Source organism: Muscardinus avellanarius, assembly GCF_963383645.1.
Source record: "Muscardinus avellanarius genome assembly, chromosome: 13".
NCBI classification, from domain to species: Eukaryota; Metazoa; Chordata; class Mammalia; order Rodentia; family Gliridae; genus Muscardinus; species Muscardinus avellanarius.
The window spans coordinates 90789094-90813995 of record NC_137799.1 but is presented as its reverse complement, the minus strand read 5'-3'; the positions used below and the strand labels follow the sequence as shown (position 1 = coordinate 90813995).

General features: G+C 40.9%; 1 protein-coding gene across 1 annotated transcript in view; it reads right to left on the bottom strand.

Moving 5' to 3' along the window:
* NTRK2 (neurotrophic receptor tyrosine kinase 2) overlaps positions 1–24902 on the bottom strand; it is a gene marked incomplete at both ends in the record, with an annotated part of 373926 nt that overhangs the window by 319547 nt on the left and 29477 nt on the right. The window contains 4 exons of the mRNA XM_080709003.1: positions 10837–10991; positions 14757–14825; positions 19426–19497; positions 19612–19686. Of these exons, the coding sequence (XP_080565129.1) occupies positions 10837–10991; positions 14757–14825; positions 19426–19497; positions 19612–19686 (371 nt within the window). The remainder of the gene's footprint in view (positions 1–10836; positions 10992–14756; positions 14826–19425; positions 19498–19611; positions 19687–24902) is intronic.

The following is a 24902-nucleotide window of genomic DNA, read 5'->3' as shown; positions in this document are numbered from 1 at the left end:
TTTTTTTTTTTTACTTGACTCTTTCCCATTTTCTTTGGACTTACAGATTTCTCTACTGACTCTGGAGAGACCATGGGCCCAAGCTTTTTTTCAAGGTCTCACCCCCTCTACTCCCCAGATACCACCAATGGAGTTTAAAGACACATCTTAGCCAGGCATGGTGGCACATGCCTGCAATTCCAGCACTTGGGGAGCTGAGACAGAAGAATCACAGGTTTGAGGCCAGCCTCAGTAACTTAGCACAGCACTCAGCAACTCAGAGAGACCTTATTCCAAAATAAAAAATAAAATGGGTCTGGGGATGTAGATCGAAGGTAGAATGTCCCTGAGTTCAGTCCCCAGTACCACATAAAAGACATTTCCTGCCCTTTTTATAAAAACATCGAATATTTCAGAAATTTTGAGAAAATTTTAAATAATTGATAGCAGTAGGAAATGCTTTCATAATCAATTTTTCCCCTTAAAATGAACACAGTATTACTCTTCAAGCTTAGTTGATATGATTAACAGCACTAAAAATACTTAACAGTAGTAGTAACATTAGCATTTACTGGGCATTCAGCAAACCAGATTCTCTTGTCTAGGACTTACTGTTTTATTGAATCCTTGCAACCAGTCTTGAAGCTAAGCAGTTTGACTTACTCACTGAGTGAAGTACATAAATTTTGAAAAAGTCAAATACATCTCCCGAAGTTGCCTAAGTACATTTATTTATTTATTTGTTTATTTTTTGCCTAAGTACATTTAAAGCTGAAACTTGAACCCAAAGCCCGGGGTCTTCACCACTACGGAACGCATGCATTCATTTGAAGCCTGACCACTGCACATCCATTTCCTAGGAAATTTGTTTAATGTACAAAATAATTATGTGTCTATTTTATGAAGAAAGAACGAGTCTTCTTTATTTATAGAGAGATTGTAGCACCCTGTCAGAGCAGTTTCCAAAGGAATCTGTGCGAATTCGGCCAAGTCTAGATCTTTAAAATGTAAAGTCTTCCACAAATGAGTAAGCATCTGACTCACGTTAATGCTACAGCATTAATATGCTGGCCGAAGATTCAGTCGTGGAAAAAACAATCTGTACTTGAAATATCACTTGAGGTTTAATTAGCACAATAAAAAAGAATTGGGAAACATGAATAGCCAAGGCGGGATAAACCACTTGCCAGGCACTACTTCCTTGCTTAATAAGATTTGAAATCAACACGAGCACAGAGCAAAGCCAGCAATGCTTCCAACAGCTGCCAGCGCTACCATAATGGGCTCCTGGTTCTAAGCATCACAGCATCTTCCTGGCACAATGGGAAACCTCCCTGGACATAAGAGATGACCAGCTTCCCAGGCAGACAGATACCTCCCTGCCAGCTGTCTTGATGTAGATAAGGACCTACTCATCTGTAGACCTTAGCAGAAAAGTATTAGGCTTCCAAGCAAGTAGGCTTCAAGTGCTTCCCAAATTTTAATTGTGCGTATGAATCACCAGGATATCCTGTTAAAAATGTAGTTTCTTCTCCAATAGGTCTGGGCTGGAGCCAGAGAGTTTGTATTTCTAACACATTCCGCATGCCACAGATCACAGTTTGAGTAGCAAGAATTTAGACAATGAGTGTTGGACAATCGGTTACTAGGCTTCTGTTTTTACACCTTTTATTCTTAACACTAACGGGGGCCTAATTATCTGGTCCAGCAAACTTTCCCTAAAGTATGTTCTGAGGAAATTTAATTCCTGGAGATACTCCTGGAGAAAAAAAAATCCAGGAAGGAAGGGAAGGAGAGAGGGAGGAAAGGGAAGGGAAGAAGGAAGGGGGAGGAGACAGAAAAAGAGGAGGGGAAGGGAGGAGGGGGAGGGAGAGGAAAGCGCGTCCCTTAGGAGCCTGGATGTTCAGGATGGACGTCAGCATATTAGCAGCTCCAGCTGATTTGAGCACATTGAATTCGTTTGGGTTGTGATATCTTGTCCAGGCATTGTTATTTCCCTTTGAAGCAACTTAACAAAATACCTGCACATATTTAAATATAGATCCAAAATACATGTAAAGCTAACTACCCATTCTGATGGTTGCCACAACATTAAGAGCTCATATCTATTGGGTATGTAATAATATATGCTAGACTCTATCTTAAATATTTTCCATGTATTATCTTATAAGTCATCCTAAAGATCCTACTGAGTAGGTGAAGAAGTTAAAGCTTACCAACATCACAAACTGGTGAGTGTGTCTGTGCTGGCCTGCCCATATGTGCCTGGCCCTGGCCCTAAACAACACTTCTGTGGCTGCCTCCTGGCTGGCGTTTTCCATGCCTCTGCTCCCACCCCTAAGAGCTGAGCACATGGACCAGATGCTTTGGTTCAAAGTATGCATGCCCTCCCTCTTATTTTTATTTTTTGTTTTTTAATTTAATTATTTTTTTAATTTTTTTATCGGTACATTGTAGTTATGCATCTTAATGGGATAAAAGATGGTGAAGACATACATGCACACACCACACAATTAGCCCTTACCCAATTCTCACCCCAGTCCCTCCCCATCCCTCCTTCCCATGTGTGGCTTAGTGGTTGATATGTTTGCTTAAGTTTATAATTTGGGGATACTAGAAAATGAACCCAGGGGTTTCTAGACTCCCAGCCCTTTTTACTTCTTTATTTCCAAACAGGATCTTCCTAGGATGCTGAGAGTCTCAGTAAATTGCTGAGCCTGGCCTTGAATCTGTCTTTTCAGTCTCAGCCTCCCAAATACTGGGATTACAGATGTGTACCATCTGGATGTTCTCCTTCTTATTTTCTTTTTATTTTCTTTCTTTCTTTCTTTCTTTCTTTCTTTCTTTCTTTCTTTCTTTCTTTCTTTCTTTCTTTCTTTCTTTTTCTTTGCAGTACTGGGGATGGAACCCAGGGGCATTCTACCTCCGAGCTACACCCCCAGTCCTATTTTTCATTCTTTATTTTGAAACAGGGTCTCACTGAGTTGCAGAGGACCTCAATAAGTAGTAGCTGAGGCTGTCTGTGAACCGCGATCCTCCTGTCTCAGCCTCCTGAATGCTGGGATTACAAACGTGCGCCACCACGCCTGGGTTGGATGTTCTTGTTTTTAAATAATTAGATTAGCCGGGCGTGGTGGCGCACACTTGTAATCCCCGCACTTGGGAGGCAGAGACAGGAGGATCGCGCAGGTTCGAAGCCAGCTGCGCGCACTGGCTTAGGAGACCCTGTTTCCAAATAAAAATGTAAAAATAGGTCTGGGAGTGTAGCCCGGAGGTAGAAGGGCTTCCAGGAACCCCAGTACCACCAAAAATAATAATAATAATAATAATTGAATTAAATCTCTAGTCATCTGGGATTATTAACTAAAGGGGTCGAGTTGGGGTTTTATCTTTCTGTAGTCATTAAAAAGCCTAGATTGTGTTCTTTGACTTGTTTCAGTAACTCTGGACTCTGCTCACTCCATAAAAATATTCAAGTAAATTACTATTTTTTCTGCTCTCCCTTCTCTCCTCCCACTTCTATCTGTGCATATATAAATAATTTAAAATAAATAAACACTTGACCTCTTTGTCGATTCTCTCTGGGCAGAATATTAAAAGTCTGTACTTTCTCCCTCTACCCGTCTGTCTTTGTGGCATATCTTCCAATTTCTTTGTCTCCATAACAGATATATCCCACAACCAGGAATGAAGCCAGAATGCATCTGACCTATTTAGAAGAGACTGCTTTACACCTGGTTGCGAAAATGACAGAAAATTAGCAAAATGACTTTGCAAGCTCAAATTGAAAATTGCGCTTCTAAGCTTATGTGAGCCATGTCATAACAGTGACAGCTACCATATAACTTCTAAACACAAAGGTTTAAACAGCAGCTGACTGATTTGGAAAAAGCAGCTTCACTTGGCATTCTAGAAAGATAAAGAAAAGGAATGATCCACTGTGTGTTTGCTATATTTTAGGAGGTAAAACTTATCTCCCATCAAATGTAAGGCAAAGAGTACCCTAAAGTAGACTTTATGTTCATCAGAAAGAAAAAACTAAATAAAAAAATCAATGCGGTTAAGATGCTATGCCAGCCTAACTTCTACATACAGCAGCAGAATAACATTTCCTTCTCATCTGTGATTGCTAACAAAGGAGAATTACTACCAGCCTATTTTCCTGATTTAAGGAAAAAAAAAAAAAAAAGAAGTATGTACAGAAACGCCAGACAGTGCCCTACAAACTGTGGCCAAACCCAACAGCAAATCTCAACTTTATTTTTCTGTACTATGGATTGAACCCTGGGGTATTCTCCCTCTGAGCTACTGCCCCCAGAACTTTTTATTTTGTATTTGCAAACAGGATCTCACTAAATTACTGAGGTTGGCCTCGTACCTGCAATCCTCCTGTCTCAGCCTCCCAAGTACTGGGCTTACAGGCGCGCCCCACTGTGCCCAGCGGAAAAGTAAATCTTACAAACAAATCGTTCATATCAATTTAATGCAAGGAACAAGGCCTCTCTTCCCAGGTACCTGCAGACTGATATTCGAGATCATCTTTTGTTGATATGTCTTAAGGAGTCTTTTCACTAAAAAGTCTAAAGGTTGAAAGGGTGGACGATTGTAACTGCCACTATAAATAACCAAGAAACGAAAAGTAGGTCTGATTGCAGGCCGTGGGACCATTAAGGTTGTTTTATGTAGTGACTGCACAGTTCTTCAACCATCAAATGAATCGCCCCTTCTATCCACTGTGGGGCTATCATTCTCGATGGTAACTAGTTACTAGTGAAATGAGTTGAGGGACTGAGTTCATATGACCCACAGGAACACTACCTTTCGTCAATGTGTTCACCATCTACTTAGAGCATTTCATCCACTATTAACACTTCCTGAAGAACCTCTCTTCCAGATAAGGTTTCAATTGTAACGATGGTATTTCAAAAGCTAAAGTAGAAAGTTCACTGCCCCTTAATAATCCCATTCAGCCAGGGAAGCTGATTGAAAAGCTGATACTGCAAGACTAACTGCCGAAGACCAACCGAGTGTACAGGGATTGAGCAGAAAAATTTAAAAAGTACTAGCTGACAGTAAGTTCAGTAAAACCGCTAAAAGAAGTAGCAGGCAGAGGGGACGCTGACTCAGCACAGCTGCAGGAGGACTGCTCCTCGGCACTGGGAGCACTTTGGTCCTTTGCTCCTAGCGTGTCCTATTCCAATTAGTGGAGAAACTGCATATGAACGTGGTTTTTCTTTTGTCTTGCAATCAATAAAGACCTTTTTTTAAGGCTTAAAAAGGTCTGGTAGAGAAACAGACCGCAACTAGTTTCATAGGACAAATAAATTTACAATCGTTCACAACAGGTGAGGACTGTTAAAAAATATCGTGAGGTATTTTGACTGCGACAGGCATTCCCAACGCAGTCAAGTCCTGGCCGCGCACACCACGTTCCCTTCATCTCTAAGGACTTATGAAACAAGGCTTTCTCAAAATGCGATGAGAACAAAAATGTCAAAGGAAAGTACAAAATGCTAAAATATGGGATAATTTGGATAGAAAAATATATTTTTTTATTTTATTTTATTTATTTTTTTTTATTTTTTATTTTTTTTTTTTTGCGGTACTGGGAATGGAACCCAGGGGCATTCTACCTCTGAGCTACACCCCCGCCCTATTATTTATTCTTAATTTTGAAACAGGGTCTCACTGAGTTGTGGAAAGCTTCACTAAATAGCTAAGGCTGTCCGCAAACCGTGATCCTCCTGTCTCAGCCTTCCAAATGCTGGGATTACAAGCCTGTGCCACCACGCCCAGCTCTGGAATAATATATTTATTTTTAACTAAGTGAAACATTCGCATCATTCTGAAAAACTTGGTTCAATCAACGTGGTCATTAATATAATATGATCCATGCATTTATCATCTTTGGCAAATATGGTTCAAACACCAATTATGTTTAGTCATTACATCAGGCCCCATTCAGGGCATCGGTGCATGCATACAAAATGTAGAGGATTTACACCTCCATAGTGAAGTGTGAAAGGGGAAATAGTGAACAGAAAGCCCTCTTACAAAGGAAGAAAATCCCAATAGCTGTTTCTTTTATTCAAATGAAGCAGTATCAATTGCAACTAAATACAATGACTACCACTGGTAAAGCATTGGTTACAGTGAGGAAACACACAAGAACATACTCTCAGCCAATCGGAGTCATCTAAATGTTTCATGCAAAAAACAAATGTGGAAAAAAAGATGGACTCCGTGACTCTGGGGCAAAGGTTGTAAATACAACGCATGTGCTTCAAAAAAAAAAAAAAAAAAACTAAAAGAAAAAGCCATGTGACCATGAACCAAATTTAAACAAAATAAGATATCTCATTATCTCATTTAAAGATTTTCGAATGCCATCCTCTGATCTCTTCAACATGGAGTCTCAGAGAAAGTTTTAAATCCAACATTCTAGTGTGATTTTCTGTTCAACCATCTAACCCGTCTTTGAACAACCAAAATTGGGAAACAATCATGAAGAAAATTTATTCATGACTAAATTCTACACTGAAGCTTTCTCCTTCTCCTTCCAAATCTCTAAAAAAAAAATGTATAAAATATTTTCTAAAATACAGAACCATGTTGTAACTGGAAAAGCATACTATTGATGGACGAGAAAATACGTGGCACCCTACAGCAGAGAAAGCAGGAGATCGGGACTAAGGAAAAGCAGGAGAGTCCCACGTGAACATGAGTCTGCACTGCACAAAATACTGAGGCTCTGGTGCAGCCAAAACTAGAGGGGACAACTGCAGGGCAGGCCAGGCTGAGACAGGAAGATGCAGGTTCCAGGCCAGCCTTGGCCACTTAGTGAGGCCCCCCTCAGCAATGTAGCAAGACCCTATTTCAAAATAAAAACTGAAATATGGCTGGGGGTACAGCTCAGAAGTAGAATGCACTTGGGTTCAATCTCAAGGAAGGAAGGGAGGGAGGGAAGAAGAGGAGAAATTCCCTTCCCCAGGTGCAGCCCTAGGCTCCACCTTGGGTGTGGCATTCAACTACACCAATGGCTTCCTCCAGAGGGCACAAGCAGTGTGGGAACTTGGCAGGAAAAACCTGTTAGTTATACTAAGTGCTGGTGGGGACAAGCAGAGATAAAGGTGAGACCCAGCCATTAAAAAAAAAAATCACCAGCAACTGTAAAAAGTGAAAATCAGTGGCTGAAAGGAAAAACCCAGAAGTGGGAGAAACAGCTAAGAGTCAAGTAGAGAACAAACCAGTCCTCTCATAATGCAAGCGCAAAAGGACAAGCAAACAGAAATTATTAAAGAAAGGCCGAGAAGGACAGAGGATGAGCCAGGGGTGTAAATATTCATCCGGCCAGAATTCACTGAGAGAAGGCAAATGGAAAGAATACGCAAAGCAAATATGTAAAAAAATTACAGAACTGAAGCCATGAACCTTCATATCCCAAGGGCACCCTTCATGCCAAGCAGAATTTAACTAAACAAGCAAACAACATTATATTACACCGTGGTGAGATTATAACATGAATAAGGAGAAAATCCTGGGTGCTTCAAGAGGGGAAAAAAAAAAGGCATGTGTGACCTAGCAAGGTGCAAGCATTGACTAACCTCAGCGACACTACGTGCAGAAAGGACATGGCACGATATCTGCAAAGTTCTAAGAGCTTTGAGCCTACAATTTTTACTCAGGTGATTCGACGGAGGAGAAAAAAATGCAGGCTGATTTCCCACCAGGCAAAACCTGGGAGTTTTTATTTTTTCAATTTCAATGAAAGAAATATTAAAAGAAATAAGCCAACAAAAGGAAAAATTCTGAGAGGAAGTCACGGGACCCAAAAATCAATGATCCACAAAGAAATAGGGAATCTTCAGGAGGATCAGGCGACGATCTAATAACGAAACCCCAGATGAGAACGAGCTGGGTGATGGACAGAGGGAAGCAGGACCCCAAAGTCAGTGTCGCTCTGCCTTTCTTTGGGGCATTATCTCTCTAGACACATACAGAAAATATATTTTTAAATATGTCTTGTACAGATTTGGGGCTTGTATGTATTTTTAACGAGTAATGTCATTTATAACTTTCAAATAAGAAAAAAGAAAGAATATTAACACTGAAAATAAAGACAAGGAAGAACACTATACGAAAATACGCAAGGGATATGAAGAGGCAATTCCCTGAGCACGAACTCAGCTCAATGAACACAGAAGGCACACAGTAGCAATCAAGAAACACAAATGAAAAAGCAAAAATGACAGCATGTTTTAGAAAGACAAAACTAAAATGTGTGCTGATATAAAGGTGTAACTTGGTACGGTGGTTATCAATGGATGCAGCCAATTTTTAATTACAAACAATATAAACCCAGATTCCCAAGGTCTAGGATACCGATCCCCCAGGGGGATGCTGGAATGTCCCAGAGGGCAGTAATAGCCTCAGTAGACTCCAGTGCAATGGAATGGGGGGTGCTGAATAAAACAAAAAGAGGGTGGGGAAGAACCCAGGGGATGCCGAATAATTTTATTTTCTAAAGAAAAAGTGATAAGCCAGTAAGTTTGGGAATCTCTGATAAAAAATAAAAGTCCTGCTTCTTAGTATGTAATCTAAAAAAACTTTACGTAGAAAGAATCTGAATAATGATCCTTGTGAAAACATAATAGTAACAAAAAATAGAAAATAACCAAAATGCCCTCAAATCTGGGAAATTCAATGGAATTAGGATATATTATGATATCCTCTCTAGGGACCCTGCTTGGAGCTCTGCTGTTCTCTCTTCCTTCCTAGCTTAAAACAAAATTTTCACATATTCTCACATTTGCAAAATATGTTATAATGTGTTATATACAGTAATATATAATATATTACATAATAGTATTATTACACATTACATGATATATGTAATATGATGTGTGTATATATATGTATATATATGTATATGTGTGTGTGTGTGTGTGTGTGTGTGTGTGTGTGTGTATGTATATATTCTACCATGAGTACCACACAGTGGTTATAAAGAACACAATAGATCTCTGACTACTGATCTGAAATGGTCATGAGCAAGGAAGACACAGGCTTCACTTGTAACATAGGAAACCACTTTCACAACAAAATATATCATTTTTGTACAATTATAAATAAGTAAAATCACTTTGAAAGAAAAAAGCTAGAAGGGAAAGAACAAGGCAATTTAAAAATGCCAAAGTGGTAGAAAATGTTAATTCCCCTGACACGTTCTTCTAATGTGGCTTTTTAAAAAGCATCATTGACATTGAGATAACTTCTGAATATTTTTGTGAATTGAACCATTCGATACTTACTGATCAATCCAACCTCTGCCCTCCTGACAGTAGATTGAAAATCTCTGTTTCATACCCAAAATTTATGGAGAAAATTTGTAAGGAAAAAAATGTAACAATTATTGAACTTTAACGAGTTAAGAAAATGGGTATCAGTTTCCTCCCTACACTTCTTCTACCCATATCACAATGGCCATGGACGGAGAATTGGTTTCAGGCAAGGACAAAGTCAACATGTATTAAGAGGCCATGTGTGGGCTCCGAGCAGGAGCTGATGCCTGCGCCCTTCTCCTCTGCATTACTGGACCAGTGTGGTCTCCGCAGCCATGGCCATTGGGAGCTAGCCACAGGCCAATGACTCAACAATAAACTTCTTGTCCCTCTAGGCAATTTCTCTCAGCGGTGCAAATTTATACCAGAGCAGAGGACAGTTGCTTTCTTATCAAAGTTGGGTTTATTTTAAAGTGTTAACTAGAAAAACAGAGGGGAGCAAAGGAAGTTGAAAAGGGCACTAAGATCGACTCCCCCACTTGAGATCAAGGGCTCTGCGTGTGACAGAGCATCGAGGGAGGCACGTGCTAGCCTCCAAGGCTCTTGGGGTAAGAAACAACACTGGCCTTTATTTTGATTACATTCGCATTAGGAGAAAGTAGCAGCTATATTTTTCTTAAATAAAAATGGACCTCAAATAGGCTCTTTGGAAAACAGAGCAGGGGCTGAGTGTGGGTAGTGTGCAGATCCTGTGCACAAGAGCCAGATGACACAGGCTCCCCGCCCTGTTGCCAGCCACCTGGCCAGATCAAACTGAATTGCTTATTGATTAAAATTTCAGTGGAGGAATTATAGGCCTATGCAGGCACCAGGAAGGTGTGTCACAGAAGAGCAAAATCCTAACCAGAACACTAATTTTCCTTCCTGGTAACACAGCAGCTCTCACAAGGCCAGACAGTGCCCTTTTACATTCTGGAGGTGAAAATGCTGAGCAAAGAGATGAGGGCAAGGATAAAGGAGATCCTGATCCAAAGGTGGGGGCCAGCAGGCAGGCATAAGGGCAGACAGAGGGCACTGCATCCAGAGCCACAGACACCTGGATAGGGTCACACTACCTGTGCCACCGCACATCCCCGTCATCCTGAGCTCTTTCCCTCCTGAGGCTGGGGTGCCAGTCATGTGTATATGTGACCAGGAAAAGGTCACACTCTTAGCAGATTTTTGTGTGTATATGTGGATGGATGGATGGGTGGATGGATGGATGGATGGATGAATGGATGGATGGATAGACGGCTGGATAAACAAGTGAAAAATCAAAGGAATCAACCATGTGCTTGTTTCTCTGTGCACGTTAAAGCCAGCCACTTGGAATCAATATTCTACTTGCAAAGCATATCCAGTAGAGTTGCTCCCAGCTGACTTCTCCACTCTGCACACAACTCTTGTCTGATTCACTGGAGACACCAATAGCACACTATATAAAATCTGGGTAGTGGTAATCTCCCAGACTCCACCACACCAAAGCAATGAGAATAATTAATAGCAACTAGAAGTCATTGATTTAAAAATAAATTACCACAATTGGGTATCTGCAGGTTTGCCAGGGGAATATTCTTGCTGCTTTCATTTAGGCAGTACAGATCCTGAGTTTCTGGGCTGGATTTAGTCTCTTGGAGAGTCTTGATCCACATAATGTCACAGGAGCATGTAAATGGATTGCCCACCAGGATCCTACATGGAATAAAAATGAAACCCGATCAGGCTTCTTTTTAAGTCTTAGCTACACTAGTGTTGATGAAATGTTAAAATATTATGAATTCTTTTCTAGCCAGCAACCTTAGGAAGTCATACTGACTTTCCTAGCATGACAGTACTTATTATTCATTCATTTATCTAATAATTACTAAGCTGCTATTAAGTTCAAGCGACACAGTGAGGCTACAGAATGCAAAGTGATGTCGAACCTTGCAGATTAATGGGGAAAACAAGATACGGACAGAAACAGCTAAAACTAGGAAGGAAAGCATCCCTCATCACACAGGGAAGATCAGGTACAATAACAAACTGACTATGGCTCTCCCATAGTCATTAGGAGGAGCTTAAGTAGCCCGGCGTGATGACACACACCTGCAACCTTAGTACTTGGGAGGCTGAGACAGGAGGATCGCAGGTTTGAAACCACTGTGTGGTAACTTTAGTGAGATCCTGTTTCAAAATTCAAATAAAAAGGTCTGGGGTGTAGCTCGGTGGTAGAACCCACTTAGGCTCAATTCCTTGTAACAACAACAACAAAAAAAGTAGAACTCAAATAAATATACTAAGAGTAAGTTTTCAGGAGCCCTAATATACTTATTTCTGATTAGACTACAGATATTTCAATATTGCCATTTGAAGTTTGTTGACAAGCTTCAGTGGTGAGCAGAATAATTTTATCTCAATTTAAAATGGGATTATGAAGCCGGGCGTGGTGGCGCACGCTTGTAATCCCCACGCTTGGGAGGCTGAGACAGGAGGATCACACGGGTTCGAAGCCAGCCTCAGCTACTGAGTGAGGCTCTCAGCAACTTAGTGAGACCCTGTTTCCAAATAAAATATAAAAAAGGTCTGGGAGTATAGCCCGGAGGTAGAAAGCTTCTGGGTTCCACCCCCAGTACCACCCCTCCACAAAAAAAAATGGGATTATGAGTAGAAATTTAAGACTGAGGTATATACCTCCAGGAGGTTGGCCCTCCTAACTTTCTGCATTGTGGAACCGGAGTCCATTCCATTCATACAAGAAAGCTGAGTGAGAGAGAAGCTAAAAGCTATTGGTATCCTCCGTGTTTGCACGCACACCAGTGTGCACACACATGCGTGTGCACAAACACACGCACAGGTCAGGGAGTCCGAAGGCAAGGCAACTGAGCTCCAGCCTGAGTTTCTTGGGCTACTGTGAGAGGGTCTGCAAAGGGCAGGCCGCCACCGTTCGGACCTCAGCCACGCCGGCTGGACCCTTGTGGTCTGCTAGAGTTGAAAGAGGAAGTGGCCGAGAGGAAAATATAAACCACAGGGGAAAAAAATCTTTAAATTCTTATTTATAATACTCAGTGGCCCATTTAAGATGAATTCCATTTATGGTAATGAGCCTTTAAATGAGGCCATTTAAAATCGTTACATAAACTCTGCCTGGCTTTAACCACAATACTTAAGATTTCCGTGAGGCCGGGGCTTTGCAACATCGTTAGCTCCTGTGGTTTTCTAGTTGGGTTCTAAGAAACTCAGGGATCCCTGGAGACTTTTCTGGGAGTTTCTTTGGGGAAGATGTGGTCGTGGTAGACTGGTTTAATTTGTGTCTGCTTGATATTTCCAAATATCCCTCCAACACCTAAACAGGATTTGATGCTACAAGAGGGGAAATGCAATGTAGAGGAGACCCACGAGCAGGTAAACCTCAGCGATCCACGGTGCCCTCCTAGAGTTCTGAGTACATGAAAAATCTTCCTTCGGCACACTCTGAAAGTTCTCTCGCAGTGATCTTTAGAGGGCTTTCCAAGGATTTGTTGATGCCTCTACCTCTGCCACTGGAGAACAAAGTATCTGACACAGAAACTTTTCCCCAGATAGCCCGTGGCCTAGTCATTCTGCTAGCTACGTACACAAATAGCACTTGTCGAGTGAAGCGATTAAACACGCTGCAGGGAGAATACTGAGACAGAAATTTGAATGCAAAACTCTAATTGTAAATCCATCCAGAAATTGTTATGCTGCAGTAGCCAACATTTTTACCGAGTGCCTGACTGACATTTTCCTTTTGTTTGCCTCATCTGTATTCTGTGTAGAAAATGAGTGTCGATTTGGGTGCAGTGGTGCACGCCTGTAATCCCAGCACTTGGGAGGCTGAGACAGGAGAATCAAAGTATCAAAGCCAGTCTCAGCAACTTAGTGCGATCCTGTTTCAAAATAAAAATAAAACAGGGCTGGGGATGTGGCTTGGAGGTAGAATGCCATGGGTTCCATCCCTAGTACAGTGAAGAAAGAAAGGAAGGAGGGAGGGAGGGAAAGAGGGAGGGAGGAAGGTTTGTTTCCAGAGGCTGAAAGGGTGGTGGCGAAGGGTGGTAAAGACAGGTTGGTGACTGGATACATAACTACTGTCAGATAGAAGGAATAAGTTCTAGTGTCACCGCAGGGCAATTTGGTCAACAGTAATATGTATTTCAAAACAGCTTCAAGCAAGGATTTCAAATGTTCTGGACACAAAGAAATGACAAGTGTGTGAGGCGATGAATGCGCTTATTACTCTGATTCAGCCATTATTTATTGTATACATAGCATACCATACCCAATAAATATGTATAATTATTATGCATCAGTTAAGAATATGTTTTTGAAAACGAACACCCTGAATTCAGTTTCTTTCAAATAATCGCCAACTGCCAAGACTCTCACCATAGAGCCGACGTTCGTGTCAATTAACGGGTTATCTCTCCACTAGCACATCTTCTGATCTGCACAATTTCCTTGTGAGGAGGGATGGAGTTTTATAAAAAGACTCCGCGATTCAAGCAATGCACAGTGTAAGCAAAAGCCAGCTCCTGCCCTCCAAAGGCCACGTCCTCCCAGGCGCACACTGCATCCCAAGGCCTGTGCCCACCTCACCACGGAAGTGGCGTTTGCTCCACCGTGATAAAGCCGAGCCCTGAGCACACTTGGAACTGCTGGCTTTTAGTCATCCACACGTTTCAATGTTTTTCCTATCACTTTACAGCAGAGGAAATTAGGATGTTAGGATAAATATTAAATACGGAGACAGGCTTGAAGGACATCTCACAGTGATGGCTGGGCACGGAGGGGTGCAGCCATGCTGGCACTAATGGATGGGGGCTCCCACTGTCATTTCGTGTGTGTGTGTGTGTGTGTGTGTGTGTGTGTGTGTGTGTGTTTTACTGGGGATTAAACTGAAGCCAGGGACATTTTTGAGCTACAACTCCAGCCCTTTTGTTGTTGTCGTTATTGTTTTGTTTTGTTTTGAAACAGGGTCTCACCATGTTTCTGAGAGTGTTGCTAAGTTTCTGTGGCTGGCCTCAAACCTGAGATCCTCCTGTCTCAGCCTCCCAGGTACTGGGATTACAGGCATGGGCCACCACGCCTGGACTGTCGTTTCCTCTTGGATGCGTTTTTTGACTTTAGAGCGTGGCTCTAACAGGACCCAAATATACCATGAGATATATATAGCCATTCAATGCAAGACACCTTGATCTTTTCACTTCCACTGGAAAATACTTATGCAAAAACAACATTGAAGCTCATCATAATGATATATTACCACTAAGATTTCCATTTTCATTACTGAATTATGTTTTCATAAGGAAATAAAAGAACAAGAGGCCAAAGCTTGTAAAATCATTTTTCAACAATTTTTATATAAACAGACTTGCAACTTCACTCACTTAAAAAAATACTTAATTATCCCTTTCTTTGAAAACTTTCCCCCAAATGCCATACAAAATCATTACTTACAGCTCAGACAAGTCGAGATGACGGAAATGTTTCCTGGACAAACTCGTCAGTTTATTTCGGGTGAAATTGCTGAAAGAAATCAAAAACACTAAGTGTGAATTTAAATATTAAATCCTAGGAAAAATGTATACAAATAAATGTTTTTGTTTTCAAAATATAATTTTATTTGGTCCTAGTACAAGCCTTATTTAGACCCAATCACCTCTTCCACCTGGAGAAAAAGCTTTGGTTTTCTCCCTGCTTCTCCTGTACCTTTTGCTTATTGGGAAAGGAGAAATAAGTTTATTGCCTATTTGAAATCTCTGTTTTTTCTACCTCAAAACTTATTTTTCATTTGCTGACTCAGAGTCGACTTATATACTATATAGATATCCCGACTTCTTAAACAATAGGAAGACATAGAGAATAAAATAAAGTTTAAAACTATAAGCTCACGAGGGAAACACAATTCTTTAAAACTAAACATCAGCCAGGTGCAGTGGCACCTGCCTATAATCCCAGCACTTGGGAAGCTGAGACAGGAGGATCAAAGGTTCAAGTCCAGCCTTAGCAACTTAAGAGGCCCTCAGCAACTTAGATTATTTTTCAAAGTAGAAAGTATGAAAGGTCTGGGGGTATACCTCGAAGGTAGAATGCCCCTGAGTTCAATCCCCAGTACAAAAATCTGAACAGCATCATGATATTTTGAGGTCACATGGCAGAGAGCTCTAATAGAATTTAGCCAGATATAAGCTGTCACTAGGAAAGAACACACATACTGAATGATAAATTCTGCTGAGACATACGACATATCGCCTAGATGAGTGAACAAGCCCATGATGAGAACGGCAAAAAATCAGAAAACAAGGAACACATCAGACTTTAAATCAAACTAGTACAGCAACATACCATGTTGAGATCAGGGCCAACCAGACAATGACAAGACGGCATATTCGTGGCTAAAACATAATACTGAATTTCTTAGCGTGTTCCACACCTGTAGACCCCATGGATGGGAGTCTCTAATGATCAGTGCCAAAGAAGAATTCCAAGCCACAGTCCCAGCAGTTGATTCACATCGTGAATCAGTTTACTCCTTGAATTTATTTAAAGTGTGTTTGACACTTAGGCCTCTAGACATGTGTTTAATGAGTACTTGATTGTAAAACAAACATGAGCTTTCACAAAAACAGCCAAGGCCTGCACCCACCCGAGGAAGCCCAGGAGTCTTTGAGACCAGCCTTCTCCTTGCTGAGAAAAGCAAGTGCTGGCCTGAGCATTGGAGACAATGTAAGATCTGAGGGGACAGTGGTCCTGGCCCCTTACCTGAGGCCAGTCTGTTGTGTCAGCCTGGTGAAATCATCCTTAGAAGGACCCCGGTGTGTCCAAGCAGCCTTTTCAGGAAGGGATCAGAGCCCAGGCACTAAAGCTGGTGGGCTGGTGAATAACGAGTGTGCCACTTGGCTCTCTCATTATTCAGAAGCGTGTGTCCGCTCCTGTTGGAATTGCCACGGAGATTTCCACTCATCCCAACCCCTACCTACACTAGGATACCTTCCTTGCTGCTAAACTCGCGTCCTCTCTCTTCACACTGAGTGTAGAAAGCTCACCCACATGAAAATACAATCCACTGGGAAGTTGTAAAATGTGCCCACATAAATCTTTTCTTTTGGAAAATGAATTAAGAATGGGTTTTGTTGGAGTGTATTACATTGCAAAGTCGATCTGCCTGCCTTTCCCACAGTCCATAAGACATGAATATGTTTTCTTCTGAATCAGAAATCCCCATCCTCTGATGAGAGAAAGAACAGGATCCTCCCCTCCACAAATAAAAAAAGAAAGAAAGAAAGAAGGAAGAAATGAAAAGATGAACTTGTGCAGGTTGTCCCCGCCGACTAGCAAGCCTCCCACGTTGGGAGCAGCTGCCTCTGTCCCGCTGCCAGCAGCACAGTGCAGAGCCGGGTTAGGGCCAAAGAACAAGATGAGTTTTATGAACCGTACTTATTATTGGGGCCAAAAGCCAAAAGGAGGAAGGAGGAAGGGGAAAAGAATCAACAATCCTCTTACTGTTTGATTGTAGAACTTTGCGCTAAGGAGCTAATTAGCACCTCTGCAAAGCTCCTTGGAAAATACAAATACTGGCTTTTCTCACAGTCCCTGGGTTCTTAGGGGCTGGGCAGAAATCAAAGGCACCAAGAAACGCACGCAGTGAGCAGTCACTGGGGCTCTGAGCAGTCGCCACGTGATGCTACTGTGGACAGAGTGGGGGTAGGAGTGGGAAATGGAGAGGAGATCCCATTTCGATTTCCCTAAAACACAGTGTGAAGTAGACTGGTCATGTACACATTTTCACATTGTTGGGGACACTTAAAAAAATAATCAGTATTCCCCAAAGGTAGAAACAGCTTTTAAGACACATTTCCTTATTGACTCTCTCACACCCCACCATGTTGGTAACTGAGGTGAGGGTGCGATTCACCTGTGAGAAACCACAGAACAACAAGCCAGTGCCCAGAGTCCTCAGCCATCAGCAGAAGTTGAGACCAAGGTCCAGAAAAGCAAACACTCGACCTGATTCCTTCCTCCCTCCCTGCCTCACTCAAAAACAAGCTACTTGATTTAATTTTGTATTGGAGATTTAATTTTGTATTGGGAATTTAATTTCACGTTGGGATTTAATTTCATATCTGGGGGAATAAGAACCTCTTTCATCATGTGAATATCACAAGCTTCCATTTCTTCACTCCCTCTCACTACCTGAAAATGGCTAAAAATAACAACAGGGTTTTTGGAGTTTGATCAGTGCCTAGCTTCCCAACTATTGGTCCCAGAGGCATTCTACCTCTGAGCTATACCCTAATCCTGTTTGATTTTTTAATTTGAAACAGGGTCTAGCTAAGTTCCTGAGTGACCCCCCAACCTTGGGGAACAAGGTCAGACATTTGGCTTTATGTAAGCGATGTACTGTACCTAAAGCATTGTCCAAATTATTCTACTCTAACGTGAAAACAGTACACATGGCCTATTAATAAAACAACAATTAACCAGAGCCCACTGTTCAAATCACAACATCAAGAAAAGTGATGTGATTAAACAGCCAGTAAATGTGGTTGTTGGATAATTCGGGTCTAAGGTCAGCTCTAATGAAAATACAGAACTAAACCACTAAGGTCATTAATAACCTTGAAGTGATTGCATTAGAGCATCCTGCCTTTCTCTTTCATCCAGCTTCTCTCTTGTTTATGCTATCAAAGCCTACGCAGACATCAGATTTGTACAGGCAGACCAACTACAGAGCTGATGCCAAAAAAGCGTTCAAATGAAATGTGTTAATAAAGTTCCTTAGAGTTTTATCATGTTTTTGCAGAATGTTTTATATCCTAACTCTTCAGACTGTATTTTTGAAGGGACTTCATCATTAATGCCATCTATAAAATATGAAGCCAGGACATTGGCTTGATGAAACTAAGATTTTCCGTGATAACAAATCTCCACTGAGTATCCGAGCAATCTGTTCTGGGAGAATTTCTATAACTGACCTGGAAATCAGTCAGGAAAATGTTCTCCCCAAGAAAAGAAAGAGAACAAATGTTATAAGAAGGGCCGATTCTCTCATTACATGGGTGGCACTAATTTTATTTCCTGTACTCTTATCATAACAACATGGAGATGGGTTAGCCCTCAAGTAATAACTCGTCCACCTGGGCAAATGTGAGAACTTCCTCAGACTGATTCTGCCCAGGAAGTTGGAACAAAAAAGAACCTCTTTGTAAGTCAGTAAAAAAAATTGAGTGAGATAACACAGGTAAGAGCCTTACGGGTAGCTGGAGACTATAAGACATGTAAGACACCATTGCAAAGAGGCCCTGGTCAGCCAAAAAGAGCCAGTGTCCATAGGCTCCCCTAGATGCTCCCACTGAGAATGCAGCAGGCTGGGGGACACCAGTCTGAGCATAGGGATGTGTAGACATTCTTCACTTGGGTGACCTGTTTAATGGTGAAGCCTCTCAGGAAGCCCACACCTTCCTGCCTTAAACACCATCATCTGGAGGATTTAGCAGCAAACAGTGTTTATCCGATTTTCCATAGTTGCATTTGACTTCAGTGGACAAAAGTGTCAACATGACTTGGGAGAACGGTTTCCTGCTGTTCGTCACTGTCTGAACCTTTCGCATACCCCATGGTTGACTTTTTTCCGCTTCCATCAATCCATGACACATAGGGTTGAGAAAATGAAGGTTCAAAAGAGAACCTACAGGGCTGGAAGAGGAGTCTTAATGATTTTTTTTTTTTAGTTCCCTAAAAATAGGCCAAAGCCTAGTCACCGCCTTTCAGTCCCACTAGCTTGATGTCTTCCGGGGTGCACGTCTTGATTCTAAGGAAAAGAATCAAGGACTCTGTACAAGGACACAGTTTTCACATGAGACTCCTTGCTGTTGGCCTATTGCTCTGTCCAAGATGGAAACGGCCCAGAAATTCATTAAAGGGGATAAAGAGGCTGTTCTAAGTACCCCTCTGAAACCATTCAGAAATCAGACACAATCAAAGCTAATGTTTCCAAGTCATTATCACAGCTATACTAACTTTACAAAATGGAGGTTTAGAGTCTGAAAAGAAGGAACATAAACAGAAGGGGGGAAATACTGAATAAATTGGGTCCTGGGAAGAGAAGGAATCAATATCTACTTACACGTGTTGCAGGTTGCTGTTTTTCAGAAACGCTTTGTAAGCCACAAATTTTAATCCGGAATCCACAATTGTCCTATGAAAAATACATAATTGCACACGTATTAGAACTCACCAGCAAAGGCTTGCCTGACCGCAGCAGAGCACAAGGAAAATCCCTGAGCTAATGCACACAGCGACGAGTACTCACAGGTTTCTCAGCCCCAAGTACGCTTCCACGTCGTCTTCGTTGATGATTTCTAGTCTTTTCTGGTTTGCAATGAAACTGCAACAAAGCAGAGAGGAGATGTTGGTTATTCAGAATGTAGGCAACAGTGTGGCCGGCGGAGACTTCCATCCAACCTCATCAAGGAGCCAAGGGGACCCTCTGCACCACCCTCACCCTATCATTCTTCCTTGTCGTCATCACTGTCTTCTTCTTATTTTCTTTTTCTTTTTTTTTTTTCCTCAGTACTGGGTATTGAATGCAGGAACATTCTATCTCTGAGCTACACCCCAGTCCTAATTTATATCTTATTTTAAAACAGGGTCTCACTGAGTTGCTGGGGGCCTCAAGTTAGGCTGTCCTCAAACCTGTGATCCTTCCATCTCAGCCTCCCAAGTACTGGGATTACAGGCATGTGCTGTCACACCTGGCTGCCCTTTTATTTTTCTTAAGAGAGCAAGAAGAGAAAAATGGAGTATGATATGATGGATAAGAAACTATGATTGGCCAGGTTTCATGGTCAATGACCCCTTCTTCCATCACATCTTTTATCACTCTTTCGTCTAACAGTTTCAGTATTACCATACTCTATTCAAAGAGGTGAAAAACTCTTGGAAAGTAATCTACTATCTCTCAACTGGGATCCCTCCTCTTATGATGGCAGCCACAGGGATGCCATTATAAGTATCATCAAAATGCAGAAAAAGTCACATCTTTCTTCATACTCCAAGAACACAATTACTTCCTCCTCTTACCTCCAAAGACACTGAAATGCACTTTCTCTCCCCTCTATCCCTCTCTCTTTTCCTGGCCCAGCACCCACTCTTTCTGCCTTTGTCAGCACCAATACCCATTTTTCCTTTGAGGAACCATAGTTCACAAGCCCTGCTTGGTCCTAGAGAATTCTCTGGGAGAGCTTACCTCTCCTCCCCACACCTCAAATACTCAAACATAAGCGTGGACTATGACTCTGGGTGGTCAGAGAGGTGTGCGCGGGTACGTGTGTGCATGTGACCTCAGGTCAACAGTGAGAATCTCCCCTGGGGCTAAACCAGTGAATGCTGGGAGAGAGTACCCCTCATTCTCTGGGATCATGGCTGAAGAATGATGCAGCCGGAGGTTTTTCCTAAGGGAGTTTTCAACAAGGACCACAGCCACCTCACTCTTGTCAACTATCTCACAATTTTCACTGCATTCCAGAGAGCCCTAAATAATTTTAACACCTTTTGAAATGCTGAATGGCAGAAAATCAAATCAAATCAGCACATAGGAAAGACAGTTAAAGAAGTGCATAGACAAAATCCTGAAAATACCACTCGAGTCTCTGGATCCATCTAAATCTAGATGTCACTAACCTAAGAGCTGGATTTCTGCCACTTGCCGTCGATAAAGTTCTTTAGAGTACAAATGTAAAATTATACAACCTATTAAAGCTAAGATCCAATAATTTCCTGTACTTTACTTTGTACTACAGTTATTTAAGTATGTATTCCTATTCGCTTTTCTTAGGCCATAATCTCTTTGAAGATAGAGGTGCTTTATAATTTTTAATATTCACCATAGCACCTAGCTCAGTCCTTTGCATATGGCAGGAACTCAAAGGAAGGAAGGAAAGATGGATGGATGGATGGATGGATGGATGGATGGAAGGATGGATGGATGGATGGCCAGCCAAAAATACAGATAATACTGGAAGTTACACAGGAAATACAGAAAGCTATAGTAAAATAAATTTTCTCTTTTCTTTTTAAAAATATTTAGGATTTATGACATATTTTAACTAAGACATTGAAAATAAATATGTAGCCCTGCTGTTAACAGTGAGCTAAAATGAAAAAATACATCAACAGTGAGAGAGAATACACAACATCTACAGGCCCCTTCTACCAAATGAGGGGACTGGAGGATTATAACAAGATGTAAGGCAAGAATTAAAAAAAATTAAAACAGGTAAATTCTCTAAGAGTACAAATCACACCAAGGAGAAAAAGGTTTTCAAGGACCCACGCAAACATTGCCCCTTGTTATATAAAATTCAGCCTGCAAGATAGAAGGGCACCTCCCTCTCAAAGCTCTTGCTTCTCCCTGACACTTAGATCCTCGAACTTCCTAAGTGTGTAAGAAGGAAGTCAATAAAATAAGTAACAGGCAAGTTCCTTCTCTCCTTCCACCAGACACAGAAGGGAATATTTCAAGACTTGAACTGAGGGCTTGACTTTCAACATCAAGTTTTCATGAAACGTTTCAAAATCATCACACGTTAGAGACATTTTTCCAAGACTTTTCATTGCACTAGTATTTCAGTAGGGACCACAGTGACCTCAGTCTTCTAAATTCTCTCACACTTTGCACTGTATTCCAGAGAGCCCTAAGTAATTGTAACACTCATTTCACACAAAATAAAGCAAAAAAGGTAGAAACGCGGGCAAGGTTTCCTTTGGGGTCACCATCGGGGCGTCTGGATACACTTGTCCCCTTGGCCCAGTGAGTTAGCATGGTGGCTGCCCTTGCTCTGAAGTCACCTGGGAGCTCTGCATCTCTCTTCACCTGATTATCTCAATATCCCCCATGCTTTTGACAAGTACCTGACACTCCACAGGTACCTTCTTGACAACCATTGTACAAAATTAATTGATAAACTTCTCAGTTGTATTAAAATACAATGAGCTAGCAAAGATACATAGAAGCAAAAATGCAAGTGTGGAGATATCAGTGGGGTCAGGGTTAGGTTTAAAATGCATACACTTATTACAAAAGGGCCAACATTTTAATTCTTAACTTTGTGGTCCTCAACACGCAAGCAAAGAAGAAGATAAATTCAGTCAGTGATAAACTTACAATATTCATAAGATGAAAAGAAGCTAGACATTAAGAAAAGCACAATGGTTCTACAACCAGATGGAAGATTTTGCCAAAAAAAAAAAAACATTAAAAAATACATATGAGCTAGAAGCTGTGAGCACACGTGTAGTTTCGGTACTTGGAAGACTGAGACAGGAGGATCACGGGTTCGAGGTCAGCCTCAGCAACTTAGGGAGACCTTGTTTCAAAATAAAAAGAAAAAGGGCTAGGGATGTACATCAGTGGTAGAGTAACCCTAGGTTCAATTTTTAGTACCACCAAAAGCAAAACAAAAAACAGAACCATGTAAATTTGTGGGAAATTGTCATATAGAATACTCTTCTACTGGGGAGGAAAAAAATTCCTGAATTGTTGGGAATCCAGCCCAACAGCGACGGGGCTTGGAGAGATGATGAGTACCGACGGCCCCATCACCACACGGAGCCGGGCGATATGTCAAGCAAGATCTCATTTATTTCTCTCCAAGCAATCATATATATAGCACCAAGCCATGAGGGGAATTCCCATGAGAAATAGCCTAGCCTATCCGGGATAAAGATCACTAGCACGTAGTTTACAGCCAATCCCAGGCCAATACATGAGCCATTCATGTGTGCAGAAAGCTCCTTTTAAGGTAGAAAGGGAAAAACCGCTCAGTCTCCCCACCCATAAGGAATGGGGGAAACACGCCTTCGTAGCTTCCTCCAGGCGCCATCTTTAGCCCATTTTCTTTTTCTTTTTTTTTTTTTTATTGGTGCACTGTATTCATACATCATAGTAGGATACATACTTTTGTAGACATACATGCACACTTTTCCCAGTTAGCCCCCACCCAATCCCCACCCCATTCTCTCCCTATCCCTCCCTCCCATGCTTGGCTTAGTAGTTGACATCTAGTATTATGGCAATTTATCTAAAATTAAAAATGATAATCTCACATAACAGTTTCATTTGTCTGATACCAAGCTTTTGATGACTGAAAGATAACATTTCAATATTTCTTTTTGCTTTCTTTCTTACCAGAGAATATTTTTTTTCTATTTTTTAGGTGAAACTATCATATATTAATATATTTATTTTTCAGAAAAAAATCTATCCTAATATGGAATATGGACTCTAGGTACCCAAAACGATCTTGAAAAAGAACAAAGCTAGAAGATATATATTTTCTGATTTCAAACCATATAAAGCTACAATAATTGAAACAGTGTAGTACTATTCTAAAGGCAGATATATAAACCATTGGAGTTAAATAAAAGCCTAGAGCTAAATTCTTCCCTATATTGTCAAGTTATTTTTGACAAGGTTTCCACGAACATTTGGTGGTGGAAATATTAATCTTTTAACTAAATATTGTTAAAAAATAATAATTACATGGAAAAGAATAAAATTGGACCCTTACCTAATCCCATATACAAATATTAACTCAAAATAGATAATAGACCTAAATATAAATCTTAAGACTATAAACTTTTAGGAGAAAATCTGGGTCATAAAACCTCACAACATTGAAATTGGCAGTGATTTCTTGGTTATGATTTCAATGGCACAGGCAACAGAAGAGTATACAAACTCCCTAAAAAATAAAAAAATATTGTATATCCAAAGACAATGTAAACAGAGTTAACAGTTACTAATAGAATGGGATAAAATATTTTCAATTGCTATATCTGAAGGTATATTAATATTCCAACTAGAAATCCTAAAAATTAACAACAATAAAGGCAAACAATACCATTTAGAGATAGGTAAAAGACTAAAATAAATAATGAATCTCCACAGATAACCAATCTTAGTTGTCTGTTGGATGGAAAATCTTGTTTCTCTAGTTCTGGAGTGTGTTACCTATTTCTTCTTTGTAGTTAATCTCTTTGAGTATTTTCTCTAGTGCTGGTTTTGAAGACATAAATTCCTTCAGTTTCTGTTTGTCATGGAAGCTTCTTATTTCTCCATCTAATTTGATAGAAAGTTTTGCTGGGTAGGAAATTTTTGGCTGGAAGTTGTTTTCTTTCAGAGTTTGGAATATGTTACTCCAAGCCCTTCTGGCTCTTATAACTTGGTTTGGGAAGTCTGGAGTGATTCTAATTGGTTTGCCTCTGAATGTCACTTGGCCCTTTGCTTTTGTTGCCTTTAAGATTCTCTGCTTGGCTTCCACATTGGTCATTTTGACAATTATGTGGCGTGGGGATCCTCTTCTCCGATCCTGTCTAAAGGGAGTTCTATAAGTTTCTTGGACCTGTGTATCGACCTCTTGCTCTATGTCTGGAAAATTTTCTGCTATTACTTCCTTGAAGAGATTGTTGATCCCTTTGGTTTCACTTTCTTTTCCCTCCTCTATTCCAATTATTCTTAGGTTAGCTCTCTTAAAATGGGCCCATATTTCTTCAATGTCAGATTCCTGCTGTTGGATATTTTTTTCTAGATTAGAAACTATG